The sequence below is a fragment of the Ochlerotatus camptorhynchus genome, unplaced genomic scaffold (assembly GCF_037179485.1).
Source record: "Ochlerotatus camptorhynchus isolate MF236.1 unplaced genomic scaffold, CSIRO-AGI_Acam_v1.1 ptg000306l, whole genome shotgun sequence".
Lineage (NCBI taxonomy): Eukaryota > Metazoa > Arthropoda > Insecta > Diptera > Culicidae > Ochlerotatus > Ochlerotatus camptorhynchus.
In genome coordinates, this window is record NW_027040794.1 from 190,532 (window position 1) to 209,702 (window position 19,171).

The 19,171-nt window shown below is 40.4% G+C and overlaps 1 protein-coding gene across 2 annotated transcripts in view; it reads right to left on the reverse strand.

The window, feature by feature from the left end:
* Positions 1-19,171, reverse strand: part of wb (wing blister) — a 409,502-nt gene that overhangs the window by 12,613 nt on the left and 377,718 nt on the right. Inside the window, exons 12-19 of one of the 2 annotated variants that reach the window (XM_065229029.1) lie at positions 15,512-16,577; positions 15,194-15,452; positions 14,744-15,134; positions 4,125-4,342; positions 2,572-4,044; positions 1,761-2,513; positions 631-1,704; positions 7-168 (exon numbers count right to left, since the gene is read on the reverse strand). In XM_065229029.1, the coding sequence (XP_065085101.1) occupies positions 7-168; positions 631-1,704; positions 1,761-2,513; positions 2,572-4,044; positions 4,125-4,342; positions 14,744-15,134; positions 15,194-15,452; positions 15,512-16,577 (5,396 nt within the window). Of the gene's footprint in view, positions 1-6; positions 169-251; positions 542-630; positions 1,705-1,760; positions 2,514-2,571; positions 4,045-4,124; positions 4,343-14,743; positions 15,135-15,193; positions 15,453-15,511; positions 16,578-19,171 lie in introns of those variants that run through there. The other variant, XM_065229030.1, reaches the window with a different exon arrangement.

Consider the following 19,171-nt stretch of genomic DNA (forward strand, 5'->3'; position numbering starts at 1 on the left):
GCTTACCAATGCCACGAAGAGGACTCCATTGGGATAGAAGGTGCGGAAATCGAACTGGATATTGAAATTCCTCTGCCAAAGATGACGAGCTGCAACGTTGACTATCGAATGGCTTTGCGGTTTGTCACCGTACTTGAAAGCATTCGGTTCGTATGAGTAGCTTCCAACCTGGAATCGATCCGTTGCGTTAGTTTTGAAATGGTTACAATCGAAAGCGAATCTGAATTACCTTTGTTACTGAGCTAAGCGTTTTGTGTGTGAAAATTAGTGCCAGTTTAGTACCAGATAAAAGATACACCCAATTGAAATTAATAGTGTGCGATTGCTCGTGAAAGTAAATCTATGTGCGGAAATACAATTTCTATCGAAAAAAAAAACCTTCACCAAGGAGTTCAAAAAACTAGATAAGGTAATGATAAACTAATGATAAAACAGAAGTTGTGACAGTTAAACGACATGCAAAACTAAATAATTACTAGATATGAAGTTCTAAACTGCGTTCGAGCTAATTTCGCTAACAACCGTTAGTATTATCAACACTCTGTAAGTACAGAAATTATCAAAAAGAGGTTAATTGTAGCGTTAAAAACCCTGCTTTGGTTTAAGCCATGTTCTACAACCAACACCTACCCTGTTGCATCCCTCTGGAGGTGGTTTGAAGCTACGGCTGAAAGGTTGCGTCTGTTGGAACGTCGTATGCAGCACGTTCGAGCCCATATCCGGTCCAGAACGACCCATCTGGACATTGGTAAAGTTGATAGCTTGATCGAATGAAATTGTTCGATTGTTGAACACAACGTTGGCGATCACACCTTTCAATCCATTGAACGACTTGGACAGTGAATCGAACGCGGGATCATCTGGAACACCTCCCATAAATAGACCTCCCATCTCACCGGGCATATTGACTAAGGCTTGTGCCTTCGGTAGAGCTTTGGATCCTTGGAATTCATCGTCGATCCGCAGTTCAACGGTTCTTCCACGCTTGATCACACTTATCACGTGGTACTCTCCATCACTTAACGAGTTGTTTGATTCCAACTCGACGCGCCCTGCTCCGGAGTCTACCCACAGGTTGAGCTTGCCTTCATGAAGGAATACAGAGTAATTTCCTCGCATGTCTTTCGAGTCATACTCGTTGGAAAGACTCGACGGGAAGCCAGACAGCAACAGGGAACAATTTGGTTCCAACGTCCGGAATACGAAACCGAAGTTCGCTCGCTTCCTCAGACTATGCGATGGGAGCTCTACAAAGCCGTTCCCATAGAACCCTGCTCTACTGATCGTATCAACGCAAGATCCCTCTATACCGAAGTGTTTGGAACTATCTAGCGGATCATAAGATACCCCAGTTATCTGAACGCCTTTCAGACATCCAAGGAACGCATGATCAGCTCCAGGTGCTTTAGTAGTTCCAGATTTGAATCCTGGAGGGACGCCACCCAAGTAGTAATTTTCACTCAAATTCGGTAGCATTCCCGAGTTGATCGGTTTCGTTGGAGCTCCCCGGAACTCCTCCTTGTTATCCACTTTGAGGATGCCATTTTCGGTGCTTCCCTTGGAGAATGATCGTGCTGCTTCAACGACAACCCACTGACCTGTATTGTAACGGTTTGTTGTATTGATTTCCAGTTTCGAATCACCGCCGTAATCTACGCGAAACACCAGCCGTCCTTGGTAGAGCGTTAACGAGATGGAACGGTTCTGAAATTGGAATAGTTGAATTCTTCATATGTTAATGGTATTCTGACTTTACTCACATTCACTTCATCCAAAGCCAGGAATATGAGGGCATTCTCGTCCAACGTCTTAAAGCTCAACGTCAAACTGAATTGATTCTTGCTTCTATGGCTCGATGACTTCTGCAGCACTGCGTAGCCATCTCCGTTAAAGTGTCGCTCGTTAGTAGTGCTTGAACTTTCCTGAGGTCCCAACATAGCTCCACCGCAATCTCCACTGGATGACATAAAGTGCCACAAACCAAGCTGTCTCTGATCCACATACATCTGACTCAGCACAACCCCTAGACCTTCTTTAGTTTGCAGCTCAGGAGTTCTCAAATTATCCGGAACTCCACCAATCCAAATCCTGCTGCTTGGGCCCATAGTCAATGTGGAGGACACCGAACTACTCGCTCCAGCAACCGGGTTTGCATGTACCAGCACTCCACTGTGCGTCATTCGACGCACGTTAAGATTACACAAATTGAACGTCCTGTTCGCTTCGATAAAGTACCATGCGTCGTCATACTTAGGATCACGTTGCTTGATCTCCGTTGGATGAGTGATCACCACCACTTCATCACCCAAATTCCAAACCAACCGAATCTTTCGTTTGTACATTTCAAGGGCCATAAACCGACGTTCCTCTCCTTGGAGATAGATCAAAGGTGAATCCGTATTATCAGAATTAAGAGCCACTGACATCATGATGCGATTCGTGGTTGATGGACCGTAGGAAACTGGAGCGTACGATCGCATACACTCGTTTTGCGATTCTAGGGAAACCCGGATCTGAAAGAAGAATCTGTTGATTTTTTTTCCTTTTAATTATTATCTAGCAAAAACTCACCCCTTCTGCAGCATGTTTGGCACGGGCAATCTTGTCCTTGAGCTCCTGAAGTTGCGCCGAAAATGAAACATTCCATGCTTGGAATTTTTGACTTTGAATCTTTGCCAGTTTTTCCACGCCACTCAGTTCCTTCTTGGCGTTCAAAATGTTACCCAATGACTGTGACACATTCTCCTCTGCCATACCGAACTTTGAATCCCACTCCGGTTCCAGTTTAGCCAGTTTCAGCTTCAACTTATAAACATCACTGTTCAAACCAACTGCCTCTTCCCGGACGAATTTCATTTGATCGGAAACGATATTAGCTTGATCGAGCGTACCCTGCAGTTTCTTCATCGTGTCACCCCTCGTGATCAAACCCTGTTCCTCCAAAACCTTGTTGTTATCAACTCCCGCCAGTCGCATCTTGTATTGCAAGCTCTTTACTTGCTTCTCCTTCGATACCATAACCTCATTCAGCTCGTTTGCTTTCTCCAACTCCTTGTGTGCTTTCTTTTCAATGTTCGAAGAAACATTCAACGCGTGCTCGCTCCGCTCTATCAACGGAACGTCGCCAAGTGGATTCACCTTATTGTTTGCCACTCGTCCACTGTCCGTAGCATTATCTGCCAATTCCTGAGCAGATACAATCGCTGCCACCATATTCTCGTAAGCCATGCTAGCCTTCATAGCATTCGCAGCACCATCCTCCGTTTCCGTGAACAGCTGCTGAAACTCATCCGATTCTTTCTTCAACCGTTCCGCATGCTCTTTCGCTTCCGGCACTTCATTCGCCATCAATTCCTCAAACTTTTCATCAAATTCCATAATCGTTTCCTCCAAAGCATCATTCAAGTATCTTAAATTCTCCTTGTTCTGCGCCAATTGCTTATGGTTATCCTTGATCTTCTCATATTTAACTCCAGCATCAGTCAGCACATCCTCATCCAAGAAAGCGTCCAAATCATCAACCATTTCGTCTGCTTGTTGGAAGTTCCGTTCAACCTCCGCCAGTTTTCGTCTATTTTTACTCGCAAACATCTCCGTCAAAATCGCATTATTGAACACCTCCTTGTTCAACCGGTCAAAATCCACCATCCGATCGTCGAACAGCGAATATTCAAACTTCAAATAATCCAGTCGCTTGTTCTGTCTCTGCACGATTTCCGATTTGTTGCCCCAGAGATCATACTGCCTTGCAGCACACTCCAGCACATCTGGCCGGGAATTACTCTGACCGTACTTGAGCTTGATGTCGTCTAGTAGATCGGTAGCTTCCTTCAGCGCAGCTGGCAGCTTGATATGACTGTCACTCGATCCGTAGTTATCAAGCACTCGTATCGTTTGCTCGATGTCGTCCTTCATTGCGTGTATATCGTCTGCTAACGCCACGGAGCGTTCCATAGTTTTTATGACCGAAATGTCTCGAAATTCGTTCAGCCGATTGGTGAGCTTGTTGTGGTGTTTGTTCAACAAAGTTGCGTTGCGCTTCATCTGGAATTTTGGAATTTGAAAAAAAAAACTTGTATTACTTGAGCTGTTCTCTATGGTATATAATGTATTACGATACTCACATTATCCAAAATAGACTGATCAAAGTTGACCAAACGGTCCTTCACGTCCAACAGTTGGCCGACTGCGGAGCCCAAAGCTTCCGAGTCTTGTTCGAATTGCTCCAAATCGATCCATGGAGCTGGGATGCCGTTCCTATCGATATGATCCGTCTCACGTTCCAGGTTGTCGGTTAGGTAGGTAAGATCGTCGATCAGTATCACTGTGCAGTTGTCGCAGGCTGTTTCAAGATAAAGCAATTAGATTTCCTCAAGAGATGCATTTGAAAACCTTCCTGCCCATGGGATTAATTCGTATCATGTATTTGTAAACATGTCTTCGTTGTGGTTCGGTTAGTCTCCATCAGGGTTGATAATGACGTTAACGCCGTTAACGTTATTAGCAACCCTGGTCCCCATTGAGTAGTATGAATAAAAAAGAGAATGCATCTAGTTAAGTAAAATATTGGCAGTAAATAATTCTTTTTAATGAGATCTTCTATGAAGTTCGTTAGAATAATTCAAAAGTTTCCTGAATAAATATGAATCTACCTGAACTTCTGCAGATAATACCTAACTAATAACTGACTGTGTTAGATATTAGTTGGTGTAGAACAATAGTCATAATATAAATGATATCAACATATATTTGAATATATAAAAAAAACTTGATTGTTGAGTCGTACAACATTACACTCAAATTGAGAAAACTTGAAGTCGTACAATAATTCCACACTCGATTTGAGTAAACTTGAGTAAACTTGTAGCGATAATTTAATTATCTAAAGAAATGCACATTTAAACATTAGGGTGAGTCATCATGATCATTTTTGCAGAACAATGTTGTTTTGGTTCCATTTGGGGTCCCAAACAACTATGCGAAATTTGGGGACGATTGGTTGTAACCCGGTTTTCCGCATTGCTATTGAAATTTGTAAGAAAATTACCTACTTTTTGCATTTTTATTTCTCTGCACTACAATTTTGATAGAACCTAATCATGTTAAACTATAGTCTAGAAAGTGCCTAACAACTTTGCCAAAGAATGTACGGTGCTAGAATGCCTCCAGAATATGTTATAGCTGTTCAAAGATCAATTTTTCGAATTAAATGCCAAAAATTACATTTCCTGCCAACACTGCCGGTGTACCAATAAGGTCAAATTCCAAACTGAAATAATTTCGGAGTTTCTTATTTTATTAATTTGGTATGTTCTAATGAATTATTCAAAAACAATTTCTCAATATCATAGGAAAAGTTAGAGAGGAGGCCTGCCCTTACTAAACCCCCGCCCTCACTCACATAAATGGAAGTAAAGCTTCAAACTGAAATAATTTCGGTGTTTCTGATCTCATCAAGTTGTTATGTTCAGATGTATTCAAAAACATTGGCTTCATTTAATAGGCATAGTTGGATATGAGGGTGAGTTAACTGTATCCCCTCCGCCCCTCACTTATGCCAATGCATTGCAATGAAAGTAAAGATGAAGACTGAAATAACTTCGGAGTTCAATTTCATAAAAGCAGTTTGAAAATGAGTTCCCCCACCCCTCTTTTGGTATAATATACAATGTCAGATATATTCACACTAATATCATTGGATTGTAATGATTATATCTCAGTTTAATATATTCTACGATTTCTCATGGTACTCTCTCGATGCTGTTCGATCACCTGAAGCAAATATTGCTGTTGAACTGGGTCTCGGGTGGATTTCTTCAGCCACATCGTTGACAACCATCAAGGAAGCAACTCGTTGATTCGCATTGAAATAATCTGTATCAGTACTCCAATCGTTTGCCGGTTTTCGCAAGAAGTCGGTCGCAATTTCAAAGGAATCAGCACTGTCAGAAATGACGATTGACTTTGATTTAGGTGGGCTACTGCCCAACTAATAGAAGCCCACTTAAAGATAGCTCAACGAGTGAAATCCGACTGTACCTGTGTCTGAGATGAAATTCGTGAAGACAGTTTTCTTGTTCTCCTGGATTTTGACGTAGGACTACTTGTGTGTTTTATATATGGGGTGGTCCTAATGGCAGTTTAACATTTCAAATTAAAGGTTTTTATTGAAACTTAAAGTCTTCCAACTGCTAATAATTTAAACAACATCACCTCACTAGCAACTGTACGGACAAGTGAATATTAAATATTTACACTACAACAATTTTCGATTGAAAAAGTGTCAATAGTAAGCCACCCTTCACCCCTCTAACTACGCTTATGAGATTGAGCAATTGTTTTTGAGTAGGTCTAAAATCGATAAGATAAGAAAATCGAAATCTATTTCAGTTTGAAACTTTACTTCCATTAATACAGGGTGTTCGGTTCCATAGTGCAAATAATTTAAGGGACGATAGAAGATCATATTTGAAGTAAAAAAGTGTTCTACGGATATGATCAAATCTCAAAGATTACTGAGTTAGATAATTTTTTTCTGTTTTGGTCTATGCTTGCCACAAATTGACTCTAACTTGAAAACTATGCCATTTAGCACAAAACTCTTGCCGTCGGTGATAAATGCGTCCACTGGTTTTGGAGTATTCCACGATCTTCATAGCGCCTCATACAAGCTTCAAAAGCCGTGTTCGGTATACGTTGCTGAACTAGCAGCTATATCGTACACGTAAGAGCGTATTGCCTCACTTCCACCTGACCATTATTTCATTTTTACGGATAGCCTAAGCTCCCTGAAGGCTATGCGTTCAATGAGGCCGATGAAGCACTCGGCGTATTTCCTCCAGGAAATACGATCGTCATTGAGTGCTTTATCAAACAGCTCGCATATCATCACCTTGGTATGGGTCCCTTCTCATTGCTCTATCCCGGGCAATGAGAAAGCGGACTCGCTGGCCAAGGTGGGCGCTATGGAAGGCGATATTTACGAGCGACAAATCGCCTACCACGAATTTTTCACGATTTCTCGTCAGCAAGTCCTCGCCAACTGGCAACAAAAGTGGAATGATGGTGATCTGGGAAGATGGCTACATTCTATTGTCTAACAGATGTCGATCAAACCCTGGTTCAAAGGGTTGGATATTAGTCGTGATTTTATTCGTGTAATGTCCAGGCTCATGTCCAATCACTGTTTGTTAAACGCCCACCTCTTCCGTATTACGCTTGCCGACAGCAACTTGTGCACCTGTGGAAACGGTTATCACGACATCGAGCATGTTGTTTGGTCCTGCTCCTTGCATCATGAGGCGAGATCCGTTCTGTGTGATTCCTTTAGGGTCCGAGGAAAACAACCCTTTAAGCCAATTAGAGACGTCTTGGCTTGCCGTGATATCGTCTTTATGAAGCTTATTTACGACTTTCTTAAAGCTGTTGATGTATGTGTTTAATGTTTTGTGTTTTAGTCATCCTTTACGTTTATGTTTTAAATTAGTTCCCTTGTCCTCCCTCCAAATGATCAATAAATGTAATCCCTAATCTCGAGAAAGCCGCGAGTAATCGGCCCTCGTTCTACTATCATTAGTTGTAAGAAATGATATTAATGTAACAAATATTCGGCACCGCAAAGCTAACGCATTTGAGCCTTGACAAATAAATGGATTATAAAAAAAAAACTCTTGCCTCCATTCAACAGCTGGTAAATTTCCTACTTGATAGTGTCATTTCTACTTTAAGTAAGCTGCATTTAGACACATTTTAGGGATAGACGAGTCGAGTTTTCTTACGGGTTTTCCCTTATTATTCAAAAAAATACGTAATAAAGTGTATTGTTTTGTCTAACCAGTAGATGCCCCTTAATGCACTCTACAACTCTCTCTTGACACCAATTTTCTATCTCGTTTAGTTTTGTCGATATTTCGTACTAAACACATCATGTTGGGTCGTTAATTAACGGTTGGGTAAAACACGCATTCAACCCCACTGTGCGTTGCTGTTGACGTCTGTTTGCAGCGCGCATAGCACACTTGATCGCTACGCGGAGTGACGGTGAACAATTTTTTGCTTCAAATATGATCTTCTATCGTCCCTTAAATTATTTACACTAAGGAACCGAACACCCTGCATAAGTGAAAAATACTGTTTAATAACCCACCATATGGGTATTTTTGATGTGTAGGTACCAGAAATCCATGTCTGACACCATTTGTGAATTTAAGATGGCGGCATCCGGTTACAGAAAACAGCAAAATACTGTCAAATACCCAACATTATGGATATTTTTTGAATCGGGGTGACGTGTAAGAACCGGAAATCCATGTCTGACATTATTTTTAAAACCAATATGGCGGCTTCCGGTTTGAAAACAACTGAAAAATACTGTCATATGGGTATTTCTGGAATATGTGTGACGTGTAGGGACCGGAAATACATGTCTGATGCTATTTTGAAATCCAAGATGGTGGCATCCAGCCACCATCTTGGATCAAAATGGTGTCAGGCATCGATTCCAAAAATACGCATATTGTGGGGTATTTGACAGAATTTCCAAGTATTTCTGTAACGGGCAGCCACCATCTTAGATTTCAAAATTGGATCAGACATCGATTTCCGGTCCCTACACGTCAATCCGATTTCAAACATTCCCATATTGTGGGGTATTTGACAGAATTTCTAAGTTTTTCTGTAACCGGAAGCCGCCATCTTGAATTTCAAAATGGAGTCAGAAATCGATTTCCTGACCGTAAACGTCACTGTGATCTCAAAAATACCCATATTGTGGGGCATTTTACAGAATTTTAAGAATCCTCTTCCTATACGACACTCCTATTCCAAAACGACCCATATTGTGGGGTATTTGATAGTATCCAGTTTTTATGAAACTGGAAGCCGCCATTTTGGTTTTCAAAATTGAATCAGACATGGATTTCCGGTTCGTATACGTCACTCTGATTCCAAAAATTTCCATATTGTGCGGTATTTGACAGACTTTCCATTTTTTTTCTGTAACCGGAGGCCACCATCTTGGATATCAAAATCGAGACAGATGAATTTCCGGTCCCTACACGTCAATCCGATTCCAAAGATACCCATATTGTGGGGTATTTGATTGAATTTCGAAGTTTTTCTGTAACCGGAAGCCGCCATCTTGGATTTCAAAATGGCGTCAAACATCGATTTCCGGTCCCTACACGTCACATCGATTCCAAAAATACCCATATTGTGGGGTATTTCACAGTATTTTCCAGTTTTCCAAAGTCGCAAAAACAACTCGTTATTTAGAATTTACATAGTAAAAAGAAAACTCGTTATTTGAGAGGGCCGTAACTTGAATATTGCGTAAAAAAAGACTTCGTAAACGGAGGTTTCAGTGTAATTGTTTTTGAGTAATTCATCTGACATTTGGTATAGATAAGATAAGAAACTCCGAAATTATTTCAGTTTGGACTCTGACTTCTATTGGTACATTGGCAGTGTTGGCAGAAAAAGTGATTTTTGGCATTTAATTCAAACCATAAATATTCGAACAGTTATAACTTTGTTTAGAGACAATCTTGCACCGTACATCCGTTGACAAAGTTGTTTGACGATTTCTAGACTATATTTCAAGAGCAAATTTTCATTACGTCGAATGTAACAAAGGTAAACAAAGTCGAGCTATCAGTGTCAATCGATGCTCCTGCTATTACACTATATACTGTCCGAATATAGGATCACATCCCATTTTTAAATTTATTTACCAGTCGAATTACTTTTTGACGTAATCACCTTCCGATCAAAATAGTTTTCGATGTTACTTAAGTCACCCAATTTCTATGGAGATGCCGTTTGCCTTAAGTAACAGCACTGAGAAACCCGTGAAAAGTGTACTTTCGTCGTTTCGCTTTCTCATTATTAAAGTGAATAAATCGAACTGTTTGTTGCTAAGATGATTTCGGTGGTCCTAAAATGATGAATGGGCTGCACGTAAGGAGACGTAATTGATAATTCTCCCGAATATCCTGGTAAATACACTTTGACTTAAGTAACATAGGGGCCACCAAACGACGTATAATAACTTTTGACTCAAAAACCAGTATTTCTTAGCATGAAAGCTAGCGATTTGCCTTTGTATGATTAAAACCCTGCTAAATATGTTAAACATTGCTATCACTATGAGATTATATGTGTTTAATTGGAAATAGGAATAAATTTTCGGTCATCAAAACAAAACTTTATTTTTCTCGGATCGGTGCGAATGTTACTTACGACATAATGAAAATTTGCTCTTGATTTGTACATGGTTAGCTGCATGGTTCAATCATAATTGTGGTATCTAGGGATAAAAATGCAAAAAACTAGGTTTTCCCATTCTTATTTCCATACAAATTTCAAAGGTAATGCGGAGAGCCGGGTTACAACCAACCGTTCTAAAATTATGCACAGTTGTTTAGGACACAAAATGGAACCAAAAAGGGTTGTTCTTGCATGGTGAGGTAAAGTTTACGTTTTTTCATGTAACGGTGACCCACCTCAATATACATGCAGGTGATAACGAACGGAAGTATGAGTGCTTCGTCTCGCCTTTGTGTATAATCGAATCAGTCATTTAACCATTTTTGGTTAACGGTTATGTGTATGATCGAGGCTGGAAACCTTGGTCAGATCACGATTAGAAAAATATTTGAGAAAACGAAGCATTCTAAAATTTCAATCGTACACCTCACCTTGCGTAATTTTGAAATTTGCCTCATGAAGCCTTTTTTCCAAGTCGTTATTTGCTGATGATTTGAAAGTCTACCGTGTGATCAAATCGATCCTAGATTGTTGTGCACTCTACAAACTGACATCAAGCGGTTAACATCGTGGTCAGATGAACGGATGCAAGCAAACACTGCCAAATGCAAAGTCATTACCTCCACCTTTAGTCACTCGCCGATCAGATTTGATTATTTGATGCATCAGTTGCCGCTTGAACAAGTTGATTATATTAAAAATCTTGGACTTATCTTGGATAGCACATATCTAAGGTAATTGCAAAGACCAATTCCTTGCTTGGATTTCTGCATCACAACGCTGCCCAATTCGATAATGTGTACGCTTTGAAAATATTGTACTGCTCCTTGGCTCGCAGCGTTCTTGAATATGGAGTACAAATCTGGGCTCCATATCATGCTGTGCACATATCGCGCATCGAAAGAATCCAGAAACGTTTTGTCAGATTCGCCATACAACAGCTTCCATGGATCAATCCCGATAATCTACCACCATACGAACACTGGGGATTATTCCCAGAGTCGAAGTGACTTTTGTCACTAGTGAAGTGAGAAAAGTCACGTCGTGGTGACGTGACTCTCCATATGATATGCACACAAAGTCACGTCACCACGACGTGACAAAAGTCACATCAATAGTGACAAAAGTTACTTCTACTCTCGGAATAACCCCCACTGATAGAACTGCAGGACTGCAATCACTATCGAGTCGCCGAACCTTCCTGCAGATACTATTTAATGTTGACATGATTAAAGATTGTACTCGAAAAAAATGCAACACTTTCTTTAGTGTATAACTTTTTATTGCATTTTGAGTAAAACTAGTTTAGAGTGAACTGATTACATATGCAAAATCTCGTCACAATCTGTCAAGTGGTAATCGAGATGGCTTCCAAGCAAGAAGTGCTTCGACAAAAAATTATCGGAGCGGTGGTGGACAATCCAGGCCAGTCCCACAGGTAGATCGCGAAACAATTTGAAATTGACAATTCGACCGTGTCCCGTGTGGTGCAATCGTTCAAAGATACCCAGACGACGCAGTGGTGAGTTGGCAGCGGGAGAAAAGCGAAGACGATCGACCCCATGAACGCAAGAAATCTGAGGGATTACTTCAAGCGCAAATCGAACCTTTCGATTCGGGACGTGCCCAAGAAGGTCAATTCTTCCTTCTGGTTCGTCCAGCAGACAATGAAGTGGGCTGGAATTCATTTCTTCAAGGTAAGGAAGGCGCCTAACCGAACCGATAAACAGAATACGGTGGCCAAATCCTGCACCAGGAAGCTGTACCGCGAGTGGTTGGTGCAGCCGAAATGCATCGTACATTAAAGCGGACGCTAAGCAGATCCCCGGCCTGGAGTTTTTCGTCGACAAGTCTCACCTGGATGTTCCGGAAAAAGAAGGTTGACAATTTTTCCAAGAAGTACTTAGTGTGGTAGGCGATCTGTGGGTGTGGCAAATTCAGCAAGCCGTACATAAAGACCGGCAATGGCCAAATATATAAAGAGGCAAAACTGCCAAACTAGGCAAAACTTTGCCCAATAGAAAAAATCCTGGGCGAATGAAGGGCAAGCTTCAGAAAACAAGGAAGGTCTTAAAAAACGGCACGGATTTATTGTTTGTGTATCAGGGGTTGGAAAACTAACACAACATGCATAGGCATGATGTCAATTAACATTTGAGTGGTTTTTATGACACAAGTCAAGCGTGAATTTTGTTTGCCGCATTCGCACGTTTATTCTCGCAGGTAGGCTCAATGAATGAGATTTGAGAATAATCTTCCGAACACTGCTCTCAGAGCACCGAAATTTACATGATTTTGACGTAGGACTACGTCTGTGATTTCTATATGGGAGTACACTTTGTGAAAAACGAAAATGGAACATGTAACAAAATTATGAAAGATTTTGAATGTTAGTAACATCGCTGCCCCTGGACAAATTCCAATAATTTTACCACCAATCGATCAAAAATATTTCTACGCATCTTTTAAATTTAAGACATTATCAATTTTCAAAATGTCACTATTGAAAATTGCACGAATTTGCAACTGTTGCTATGATAATGAAAATAATCACCGATTGCCTGCGAAATTTTTTTTTTTTTGTTTTTATATCTTTATTAAGGAGACTTTCAGCCGTTGGCTGGCTCGTCTCCGAAGCTGCCTGCGAAAAGCTATCTCCCTAACACAGATTTCAAAGTTGAATTCAATCCGGTCTCACCAAACAGTGTTTATTCGACCACCGCGTGATGAGTTGTTGGTGTTCTCCAGTACACAACGAAAGGCTCCCCGCAAATAGCTAGCTATCAAAGCTGCCCTCAACCGCTGATCGGATTCAGTACAATCACCGTGTGTGGTGGTGTCTGGTCGTCGGCATCAGCAGCAGTGCTTTCGACGTGTGGCGTTCAACATTGTTCTCTAGTACACAACGAAAGGCTGCCTGCAAGCAGCTAGCTACAGCCCACTTAGTCATCCATAGAAGGAGGAAGAAGCTACACCGCTATTGATCGGAGTCAGTAGCTCTTCGTGAGCCGCTAAAATTCCTAATCCTACACAAAACACAAGCTCCTGCTGCAGTTAACAAATAAGATTTATTATATAAGACCACGTAGTCCTACTTCACCATTGCGTACAACCCCATAGGGCTGTCCCTTGTAATTTTTATTTTCTAAGTGTGTAGATGAGACCTAAGAGTTTAAAGATTATCCCTGAACTTGTCTAGATATGCTTCCTGATCATATTTAAGTGATCTCTGAACTTTTTATAGATGTTCCCTGAACTTCTATGTATGGTATTTGAACTACTGAGATTTTTTACGAACGTCTGAAGATGTTTTAAGAACATCTTTACTTGATGTTCGCTGAATTTGATTACATATACGCCGGACTGCTATATATATATTCCTTGATCTTCTCTAGATTTTCGCTGATCTTTCTGAATGATGCCTGAAGTTCTTTGGATGTGTTCTGAACTCCCCTAGATATCCCCTAAACTTTTTTGAATATCCACCGATCTCTGTTTGACACTCAGATTTTACTGTCGGGCTCGGTAATTCTTTACCGAAATCTTAACAGCTGAACCAGTGTTCGGAAAAAGCTCAAAACTCAAAATTCATGTGTGAGTTTATGCGCCTATGCCTAGGGGCTGTTCATTAACTACGTAGACAGATTTTTGGAATTCTTGACCCCCCCCCCCTCCTGCGTAGACAATTGTCCATACATATTTCCGTTATAATTTGCTTATCTTTTGACCGATACGCATATTTCGTTTACTACCATCAGACTTTATCAGTGCCAAGTACTCAACACCAGTACCAGTACGAAGTCTACAAGTAGTAGACGAAATATGCGTATCTGTCAAAAGATAAGCATTTATAACGGAATTAAAAAGAAATAAACCAACACACTTAAAGCTCTTCACTCATGCATGAGTTTTCCTTGTCACCATAGGCGTAGCCAGAGGGGGGCAGGTGAGGGAAGTTTCACCCTCCCCCTCTAAACTCAGCAGCACAAAGACTTTCGGTGAAAAGACGTTCGGTGAAATGGCATTCGGCCAAATTTTCCATACTATTTTTTTTTGCCCCTCCCTAGCTCGAAACCTGGCTACGCCCTTGCTTTTCACATTTGAACGCGAGTCATTCTTTCAGAGAGGCTCAATGAATGCGATTTGAGAATGCTTTTCCAAACACTGAGCTGAATGTTCGGTGCAACTTTGTTTGTAATTTTAAAGCCTATTTTGCTGAACAATAATTTCAAAACACGTTCAACATTATTCAAATGATCAAATCTTGTAATGGAAAAGGGGATTTCGTTTTGATGTAGTTTTAAAGCAATTAAATTGAACTCCTCAAATTCTACCTAGCCATTCAGCTGTTATTTTGGTAAAAACAAGTGAGGCCGGCGATAATTTCTGAGTGTGTTGTATGCATCAAATATTGTACTTATGAGATAAATAATCCAGTCAATAAATTCGGCTAATTTCAATTGAACAAAATACTTACGTTTGCACTTGTAATTCTGCACGATATGCTTTGGCTGCTCACAACGATCGCACTTTATTCCGGTGATTCCCGGTTTACACCGGCACTGCCCAGTCAAAGCAACGCACTCGTCCGATATGCTTCCTTCTCGATTGCACCCGCAAGAATCGCACCGCCCATCCTCCAAATGCGGAAATCCAAAGTAACCTTTCACACACGAGTCGCATAGTCTTCCCGTGTAGCCGGGCTTACAGATGCAGCTGACTTCATCTCCCTTCACAACGCAACCTTTGGCAAAGTTCTTTCTCGTTTCCGGACAGGGGCAAGCGTGACAAGATCCGTAGCTCGGATTACCGTAGAATCCATCCGCACAAATTTCACAGTGATCCCCTCCGGTGTTGTTTCGACAGTTCTGAAAAATATATTGGTAAATTATAACCTCCTATCATAAGACATCCAGTACGATCTTACCACACAAACTCCAGTTTCCGGATTGCATTCGTTGCTGCGTCCATTGCAGTCACACGGGAGACTCTTTCCAATGTAATCGTCAATCGTTTCCGGTAATTTGTTCGGAATCTGTGGCTTGAATCGATAGTATCCTGTTCCCGGATCTTGACAAGATAAACCGCTGTATTCAACAGGACAACTGCATCGCTCAATTCCATAGGCATGATTATTTTCCGCTCCATTCACGTAAATTCCTGCGTCCAACGTGACGTTTGTCAGTCTGTAGAAACAGAAATCAACTAAAATTCCAACCTTAATCCGATAATCCAAAACACTTACACCACTTGCCGAAAGTCTGTGCTGATGGTGCCCCGAACAAACACATGCCTCACATTTTGCAATGCCACCATTAGAATGGCTCGAGAGGTCAACTGTCCATCGTAGTGATTCTTCCAAAATCGTTCATGCAAGGTAGCCGAATGATGGATAACGTCCTTGTTATACACTATTTGATCGTCGTAAAAATCCAAAACCAGTTCATCGTGAGTGTGCAACTGGACTAACGGAAATTGTCGCAGGGAGCCCTCCGAGATGTTCTGGTATGCTCCAACCGTGACTAGAGTGAAGTTCAATAGCCCACCATAGCTGGTAGTACGATCTCCTAGAAAGTGCGGTGGGAGTTGAAAATACAACGGATATTGGAACGCACTGTACGCCCCAATCGAAACGTTTCCTGTAGAGCTCGGAATCAGATCCAGATTGTTCATGTTCTTGATCTCCGCATCCTCCCGATTTGTTTTGGTTCCCTCGAGCTGGATCACTACAACGTAATCGAAATCGAAGTCGTCCTCTTCTTTGGCCACATACTCAACGCTCAGGTTCCTCGAGCCTTGTAAACGAATCTGTCCCCACGAAAACTCACTCTGCTCACAATCCTGCGATCGTCCAAAGCAGAAACATCTCGTACAGCCATCTGGATTGCTCGCCACCAATCCGAATGTGGCCGACTTACACTGGTCGCACGTTCGACCAAATGCCATCGATTTGCAGTGGCATTGTCCTTTATCGTCACAGTCGAGACTTCCATCAGATCTTGCAATCGAGCCCCGTTCATCACAGTCACACCGCCGACAGTTGGGATATCCATAGTACCCGATGGCACACTCGTTGCACTGCCTTCCCGTAAAGCCTTCCTTGCAGTTGCACTGTCCAGTGACGCTATTGCAAGCCTGCCCGACAGAACCGGCAATGTCACACTCGCAGTGGGTGCATCCCCGTTGGAACACATTGTTCCAGGTGTTGACCGCACAGATGCGACACTCATGGCCATGGCTGTTGGGAGGGCACACACATCGACCCGTGTCCGGATCGCAAACGTACGCTTCACTCGCACATTGTTCACATCCTGGGAATAGATAAAAAACAATATTAGAGTTTTCGATTCTTATTTATTATTGTGAAGCTTTTTTTCTTTGTTCGACATGACTTAGATCATGTAACTATATTAGCTAGGGTAGATGTACCAGTTATGGCTATACGTTCCTATTATAGTGTGATCCAATTATAGCCTATGGAATTTCCATAGGCCATAATCGGAACACACCATAATAGGAACGTATAGTCATAACTGGTACATCTTCCCTATGTATCAAAGGAGACGCACACCGAGGCAAAAGAACGTAAGAATTCCACAAGAAATCGGTATGAATTTCATAGATTTGCCTTATGTAAAATAATGTCGACAAAAAAAGTAATAAAATGGAGCAGACTGGAGCCGAACCATGAACGTTGAGATTACGGGTCTTATGTCTGGACTACTCGTCTTTCGACGCTTGGGTAAATAGAATGGCTAAACGTGTATAAGAGCTACCTTATGTTAGACGAAAATCTTTCATAAGTCGCGCTTATGAAATTCATATGTGTCGTTCATAAGTCGAGCCTTATGAAATTCTTAAGTCTATTTGCCTCAGTGCATGGTAGTCGCATAGGAGTATTGAGCGAAAACTACGACGAATATGACTTCTGTAGATTGTTTTGTGTGAGCTGCAGCATTATTTGAATTGAGGGGCCTGATTTTTTTTGTATTAATTTATGTGTACAGGCTCAATCGAATAAACTTGACAGAGCCAAGTTATCATTTGCGTTATACATAATTATTGTCTTAAATATAGAGTTAAAGGAATTGATCCGGTTACTCGCGGTCGTCTCAAGGTTAGTAGAGATTTACAGTTTTATGGATGGGGAGAGGGAGAAGGAGGTTTGAGTTATGATTTACGATACAAATATTTCATTATTCCTAAAACATGAACTTATTCCTATTCAATTTGGTATCCGCAGTGTAATTATACAATTATTACAGAAAAAAAAAAACATAAAAAACCCACACAAATGGGGTCTGATTAACAGTCTTTTCTCTCGAGTCCACGCTAGAGCCTACATTTCGGATTTAAATCTATAAATGAACCGAGAAGTGAACTGCTAGTCTGACTTTCTCTGGTATATTCAATAAGAGGATGTTCCTGAATATATAGTCAAACAGCACGTAGTGTTGTGAACAACTTCAATGACATTTGTCCAGCAGTGTTCCCATTTTATTTACAACAATCCAATGCATACGAGATTGTGCTGAAGCTGTGCCGAATTTCAGCCCAATGTACTAAGTGACTTACCCCTTGTACTTACTAAAATTTACATCTAATATGAGTTTTTCAAAGTCTCTGATATTTTGAATTTCATAGAAATTTGTCGAAGTCTGTTAACGGTACTTTGATAAATACGTGCCATAAACACGAATTTTTCAAACAGAAGGAACAAAGTTTTTTTTTCCTTGCTTTGTTTTCCGTCGATCTAGTTTTCCGTGGTGAGCACCAATGCACAGTGGTCCAGAATGCAGATTGAGGTGGAATGATATGTTTTGAGCCTGAAATTGAAACTTTAGACTAAAAGTCTTTTATACAAAGTTATTCCTTATAGTTAGGCCTTCATTTTTATGACAATGAATTCTAGGGTGGTTCCTATTATAATTAAAATCAAAAATCTAACTTTTTTGTTTGAATAAATTAAGGTATACATTCTTCGGCAAAGTTATAGCTAAGCAAATTTCAAGCAACTTTGTTGAAAATAACTTTTTTGTATCTCTTAAATTGACCGATTTCGAGTTATTTTCTTGAATTTAGTTAGGGTGGCTCTTAAAAAACAGTTTTTTTGTTCTAGATTTTTTTTTTCAAATTTCTCAGCAAAGATGTCTTCAAATAACTTTTAGATCTTAAGAAGGCGCAAATTTTTGCTACACAAAGTTTGTCAATATCTTTCGCCGATCAAGAGTTATTGACGTTTTTATACTAAAAATATGCACGTTTCAAATGTTAATATCTCTGGTTGGGGCAAACAAAAACAAAGTTTTTTACGGCATTTGAAAGGGCGTATGTTATTCTCAATAATATGAACAAATTGGAGGTATGGTATTTTTAAAACTCGTATAAAATCAATTTGAATTTATTCATATTTTTTTACTATATAAGAGTATTTTTTTTTTTATTAGAAGAGATACAGGCAACCAATTCATATATAAAACATTCGTCTTAAAGTGTTTTAAAAGTCTCTAGAAGATGACTTTCATAATAAATTTCAAATAAAAAAGTTATTGCTAAAAAACTATTTTTTCCAGGAACACCCTAAGTCAACTCCGAAAAATTACTCTAAAATGAGAACGTTAAGGATATTGACAAGCTTTGTGCAGCAAAAGCTTGCGCCTTCTCAAGATCTAAAAGTTATCTGAAGACACCTTTGCTGAGAAATTTGAAATGATAAATCTAGAGCAAAAAACTGTTTTTTCAAGAGCCACCCTAACTCAATTCAAGAAAATAGCTCTAAATCGGCCAATTTAAGAGATACAAAAAAGTTATTTTGAACAAAGTTGCTTGAAATTAGCTCAGCTATAACTTTGCTGAAAAATGTATACCTTAATTTATTCAAACAAAAAAGTTAAATTTTTGATTT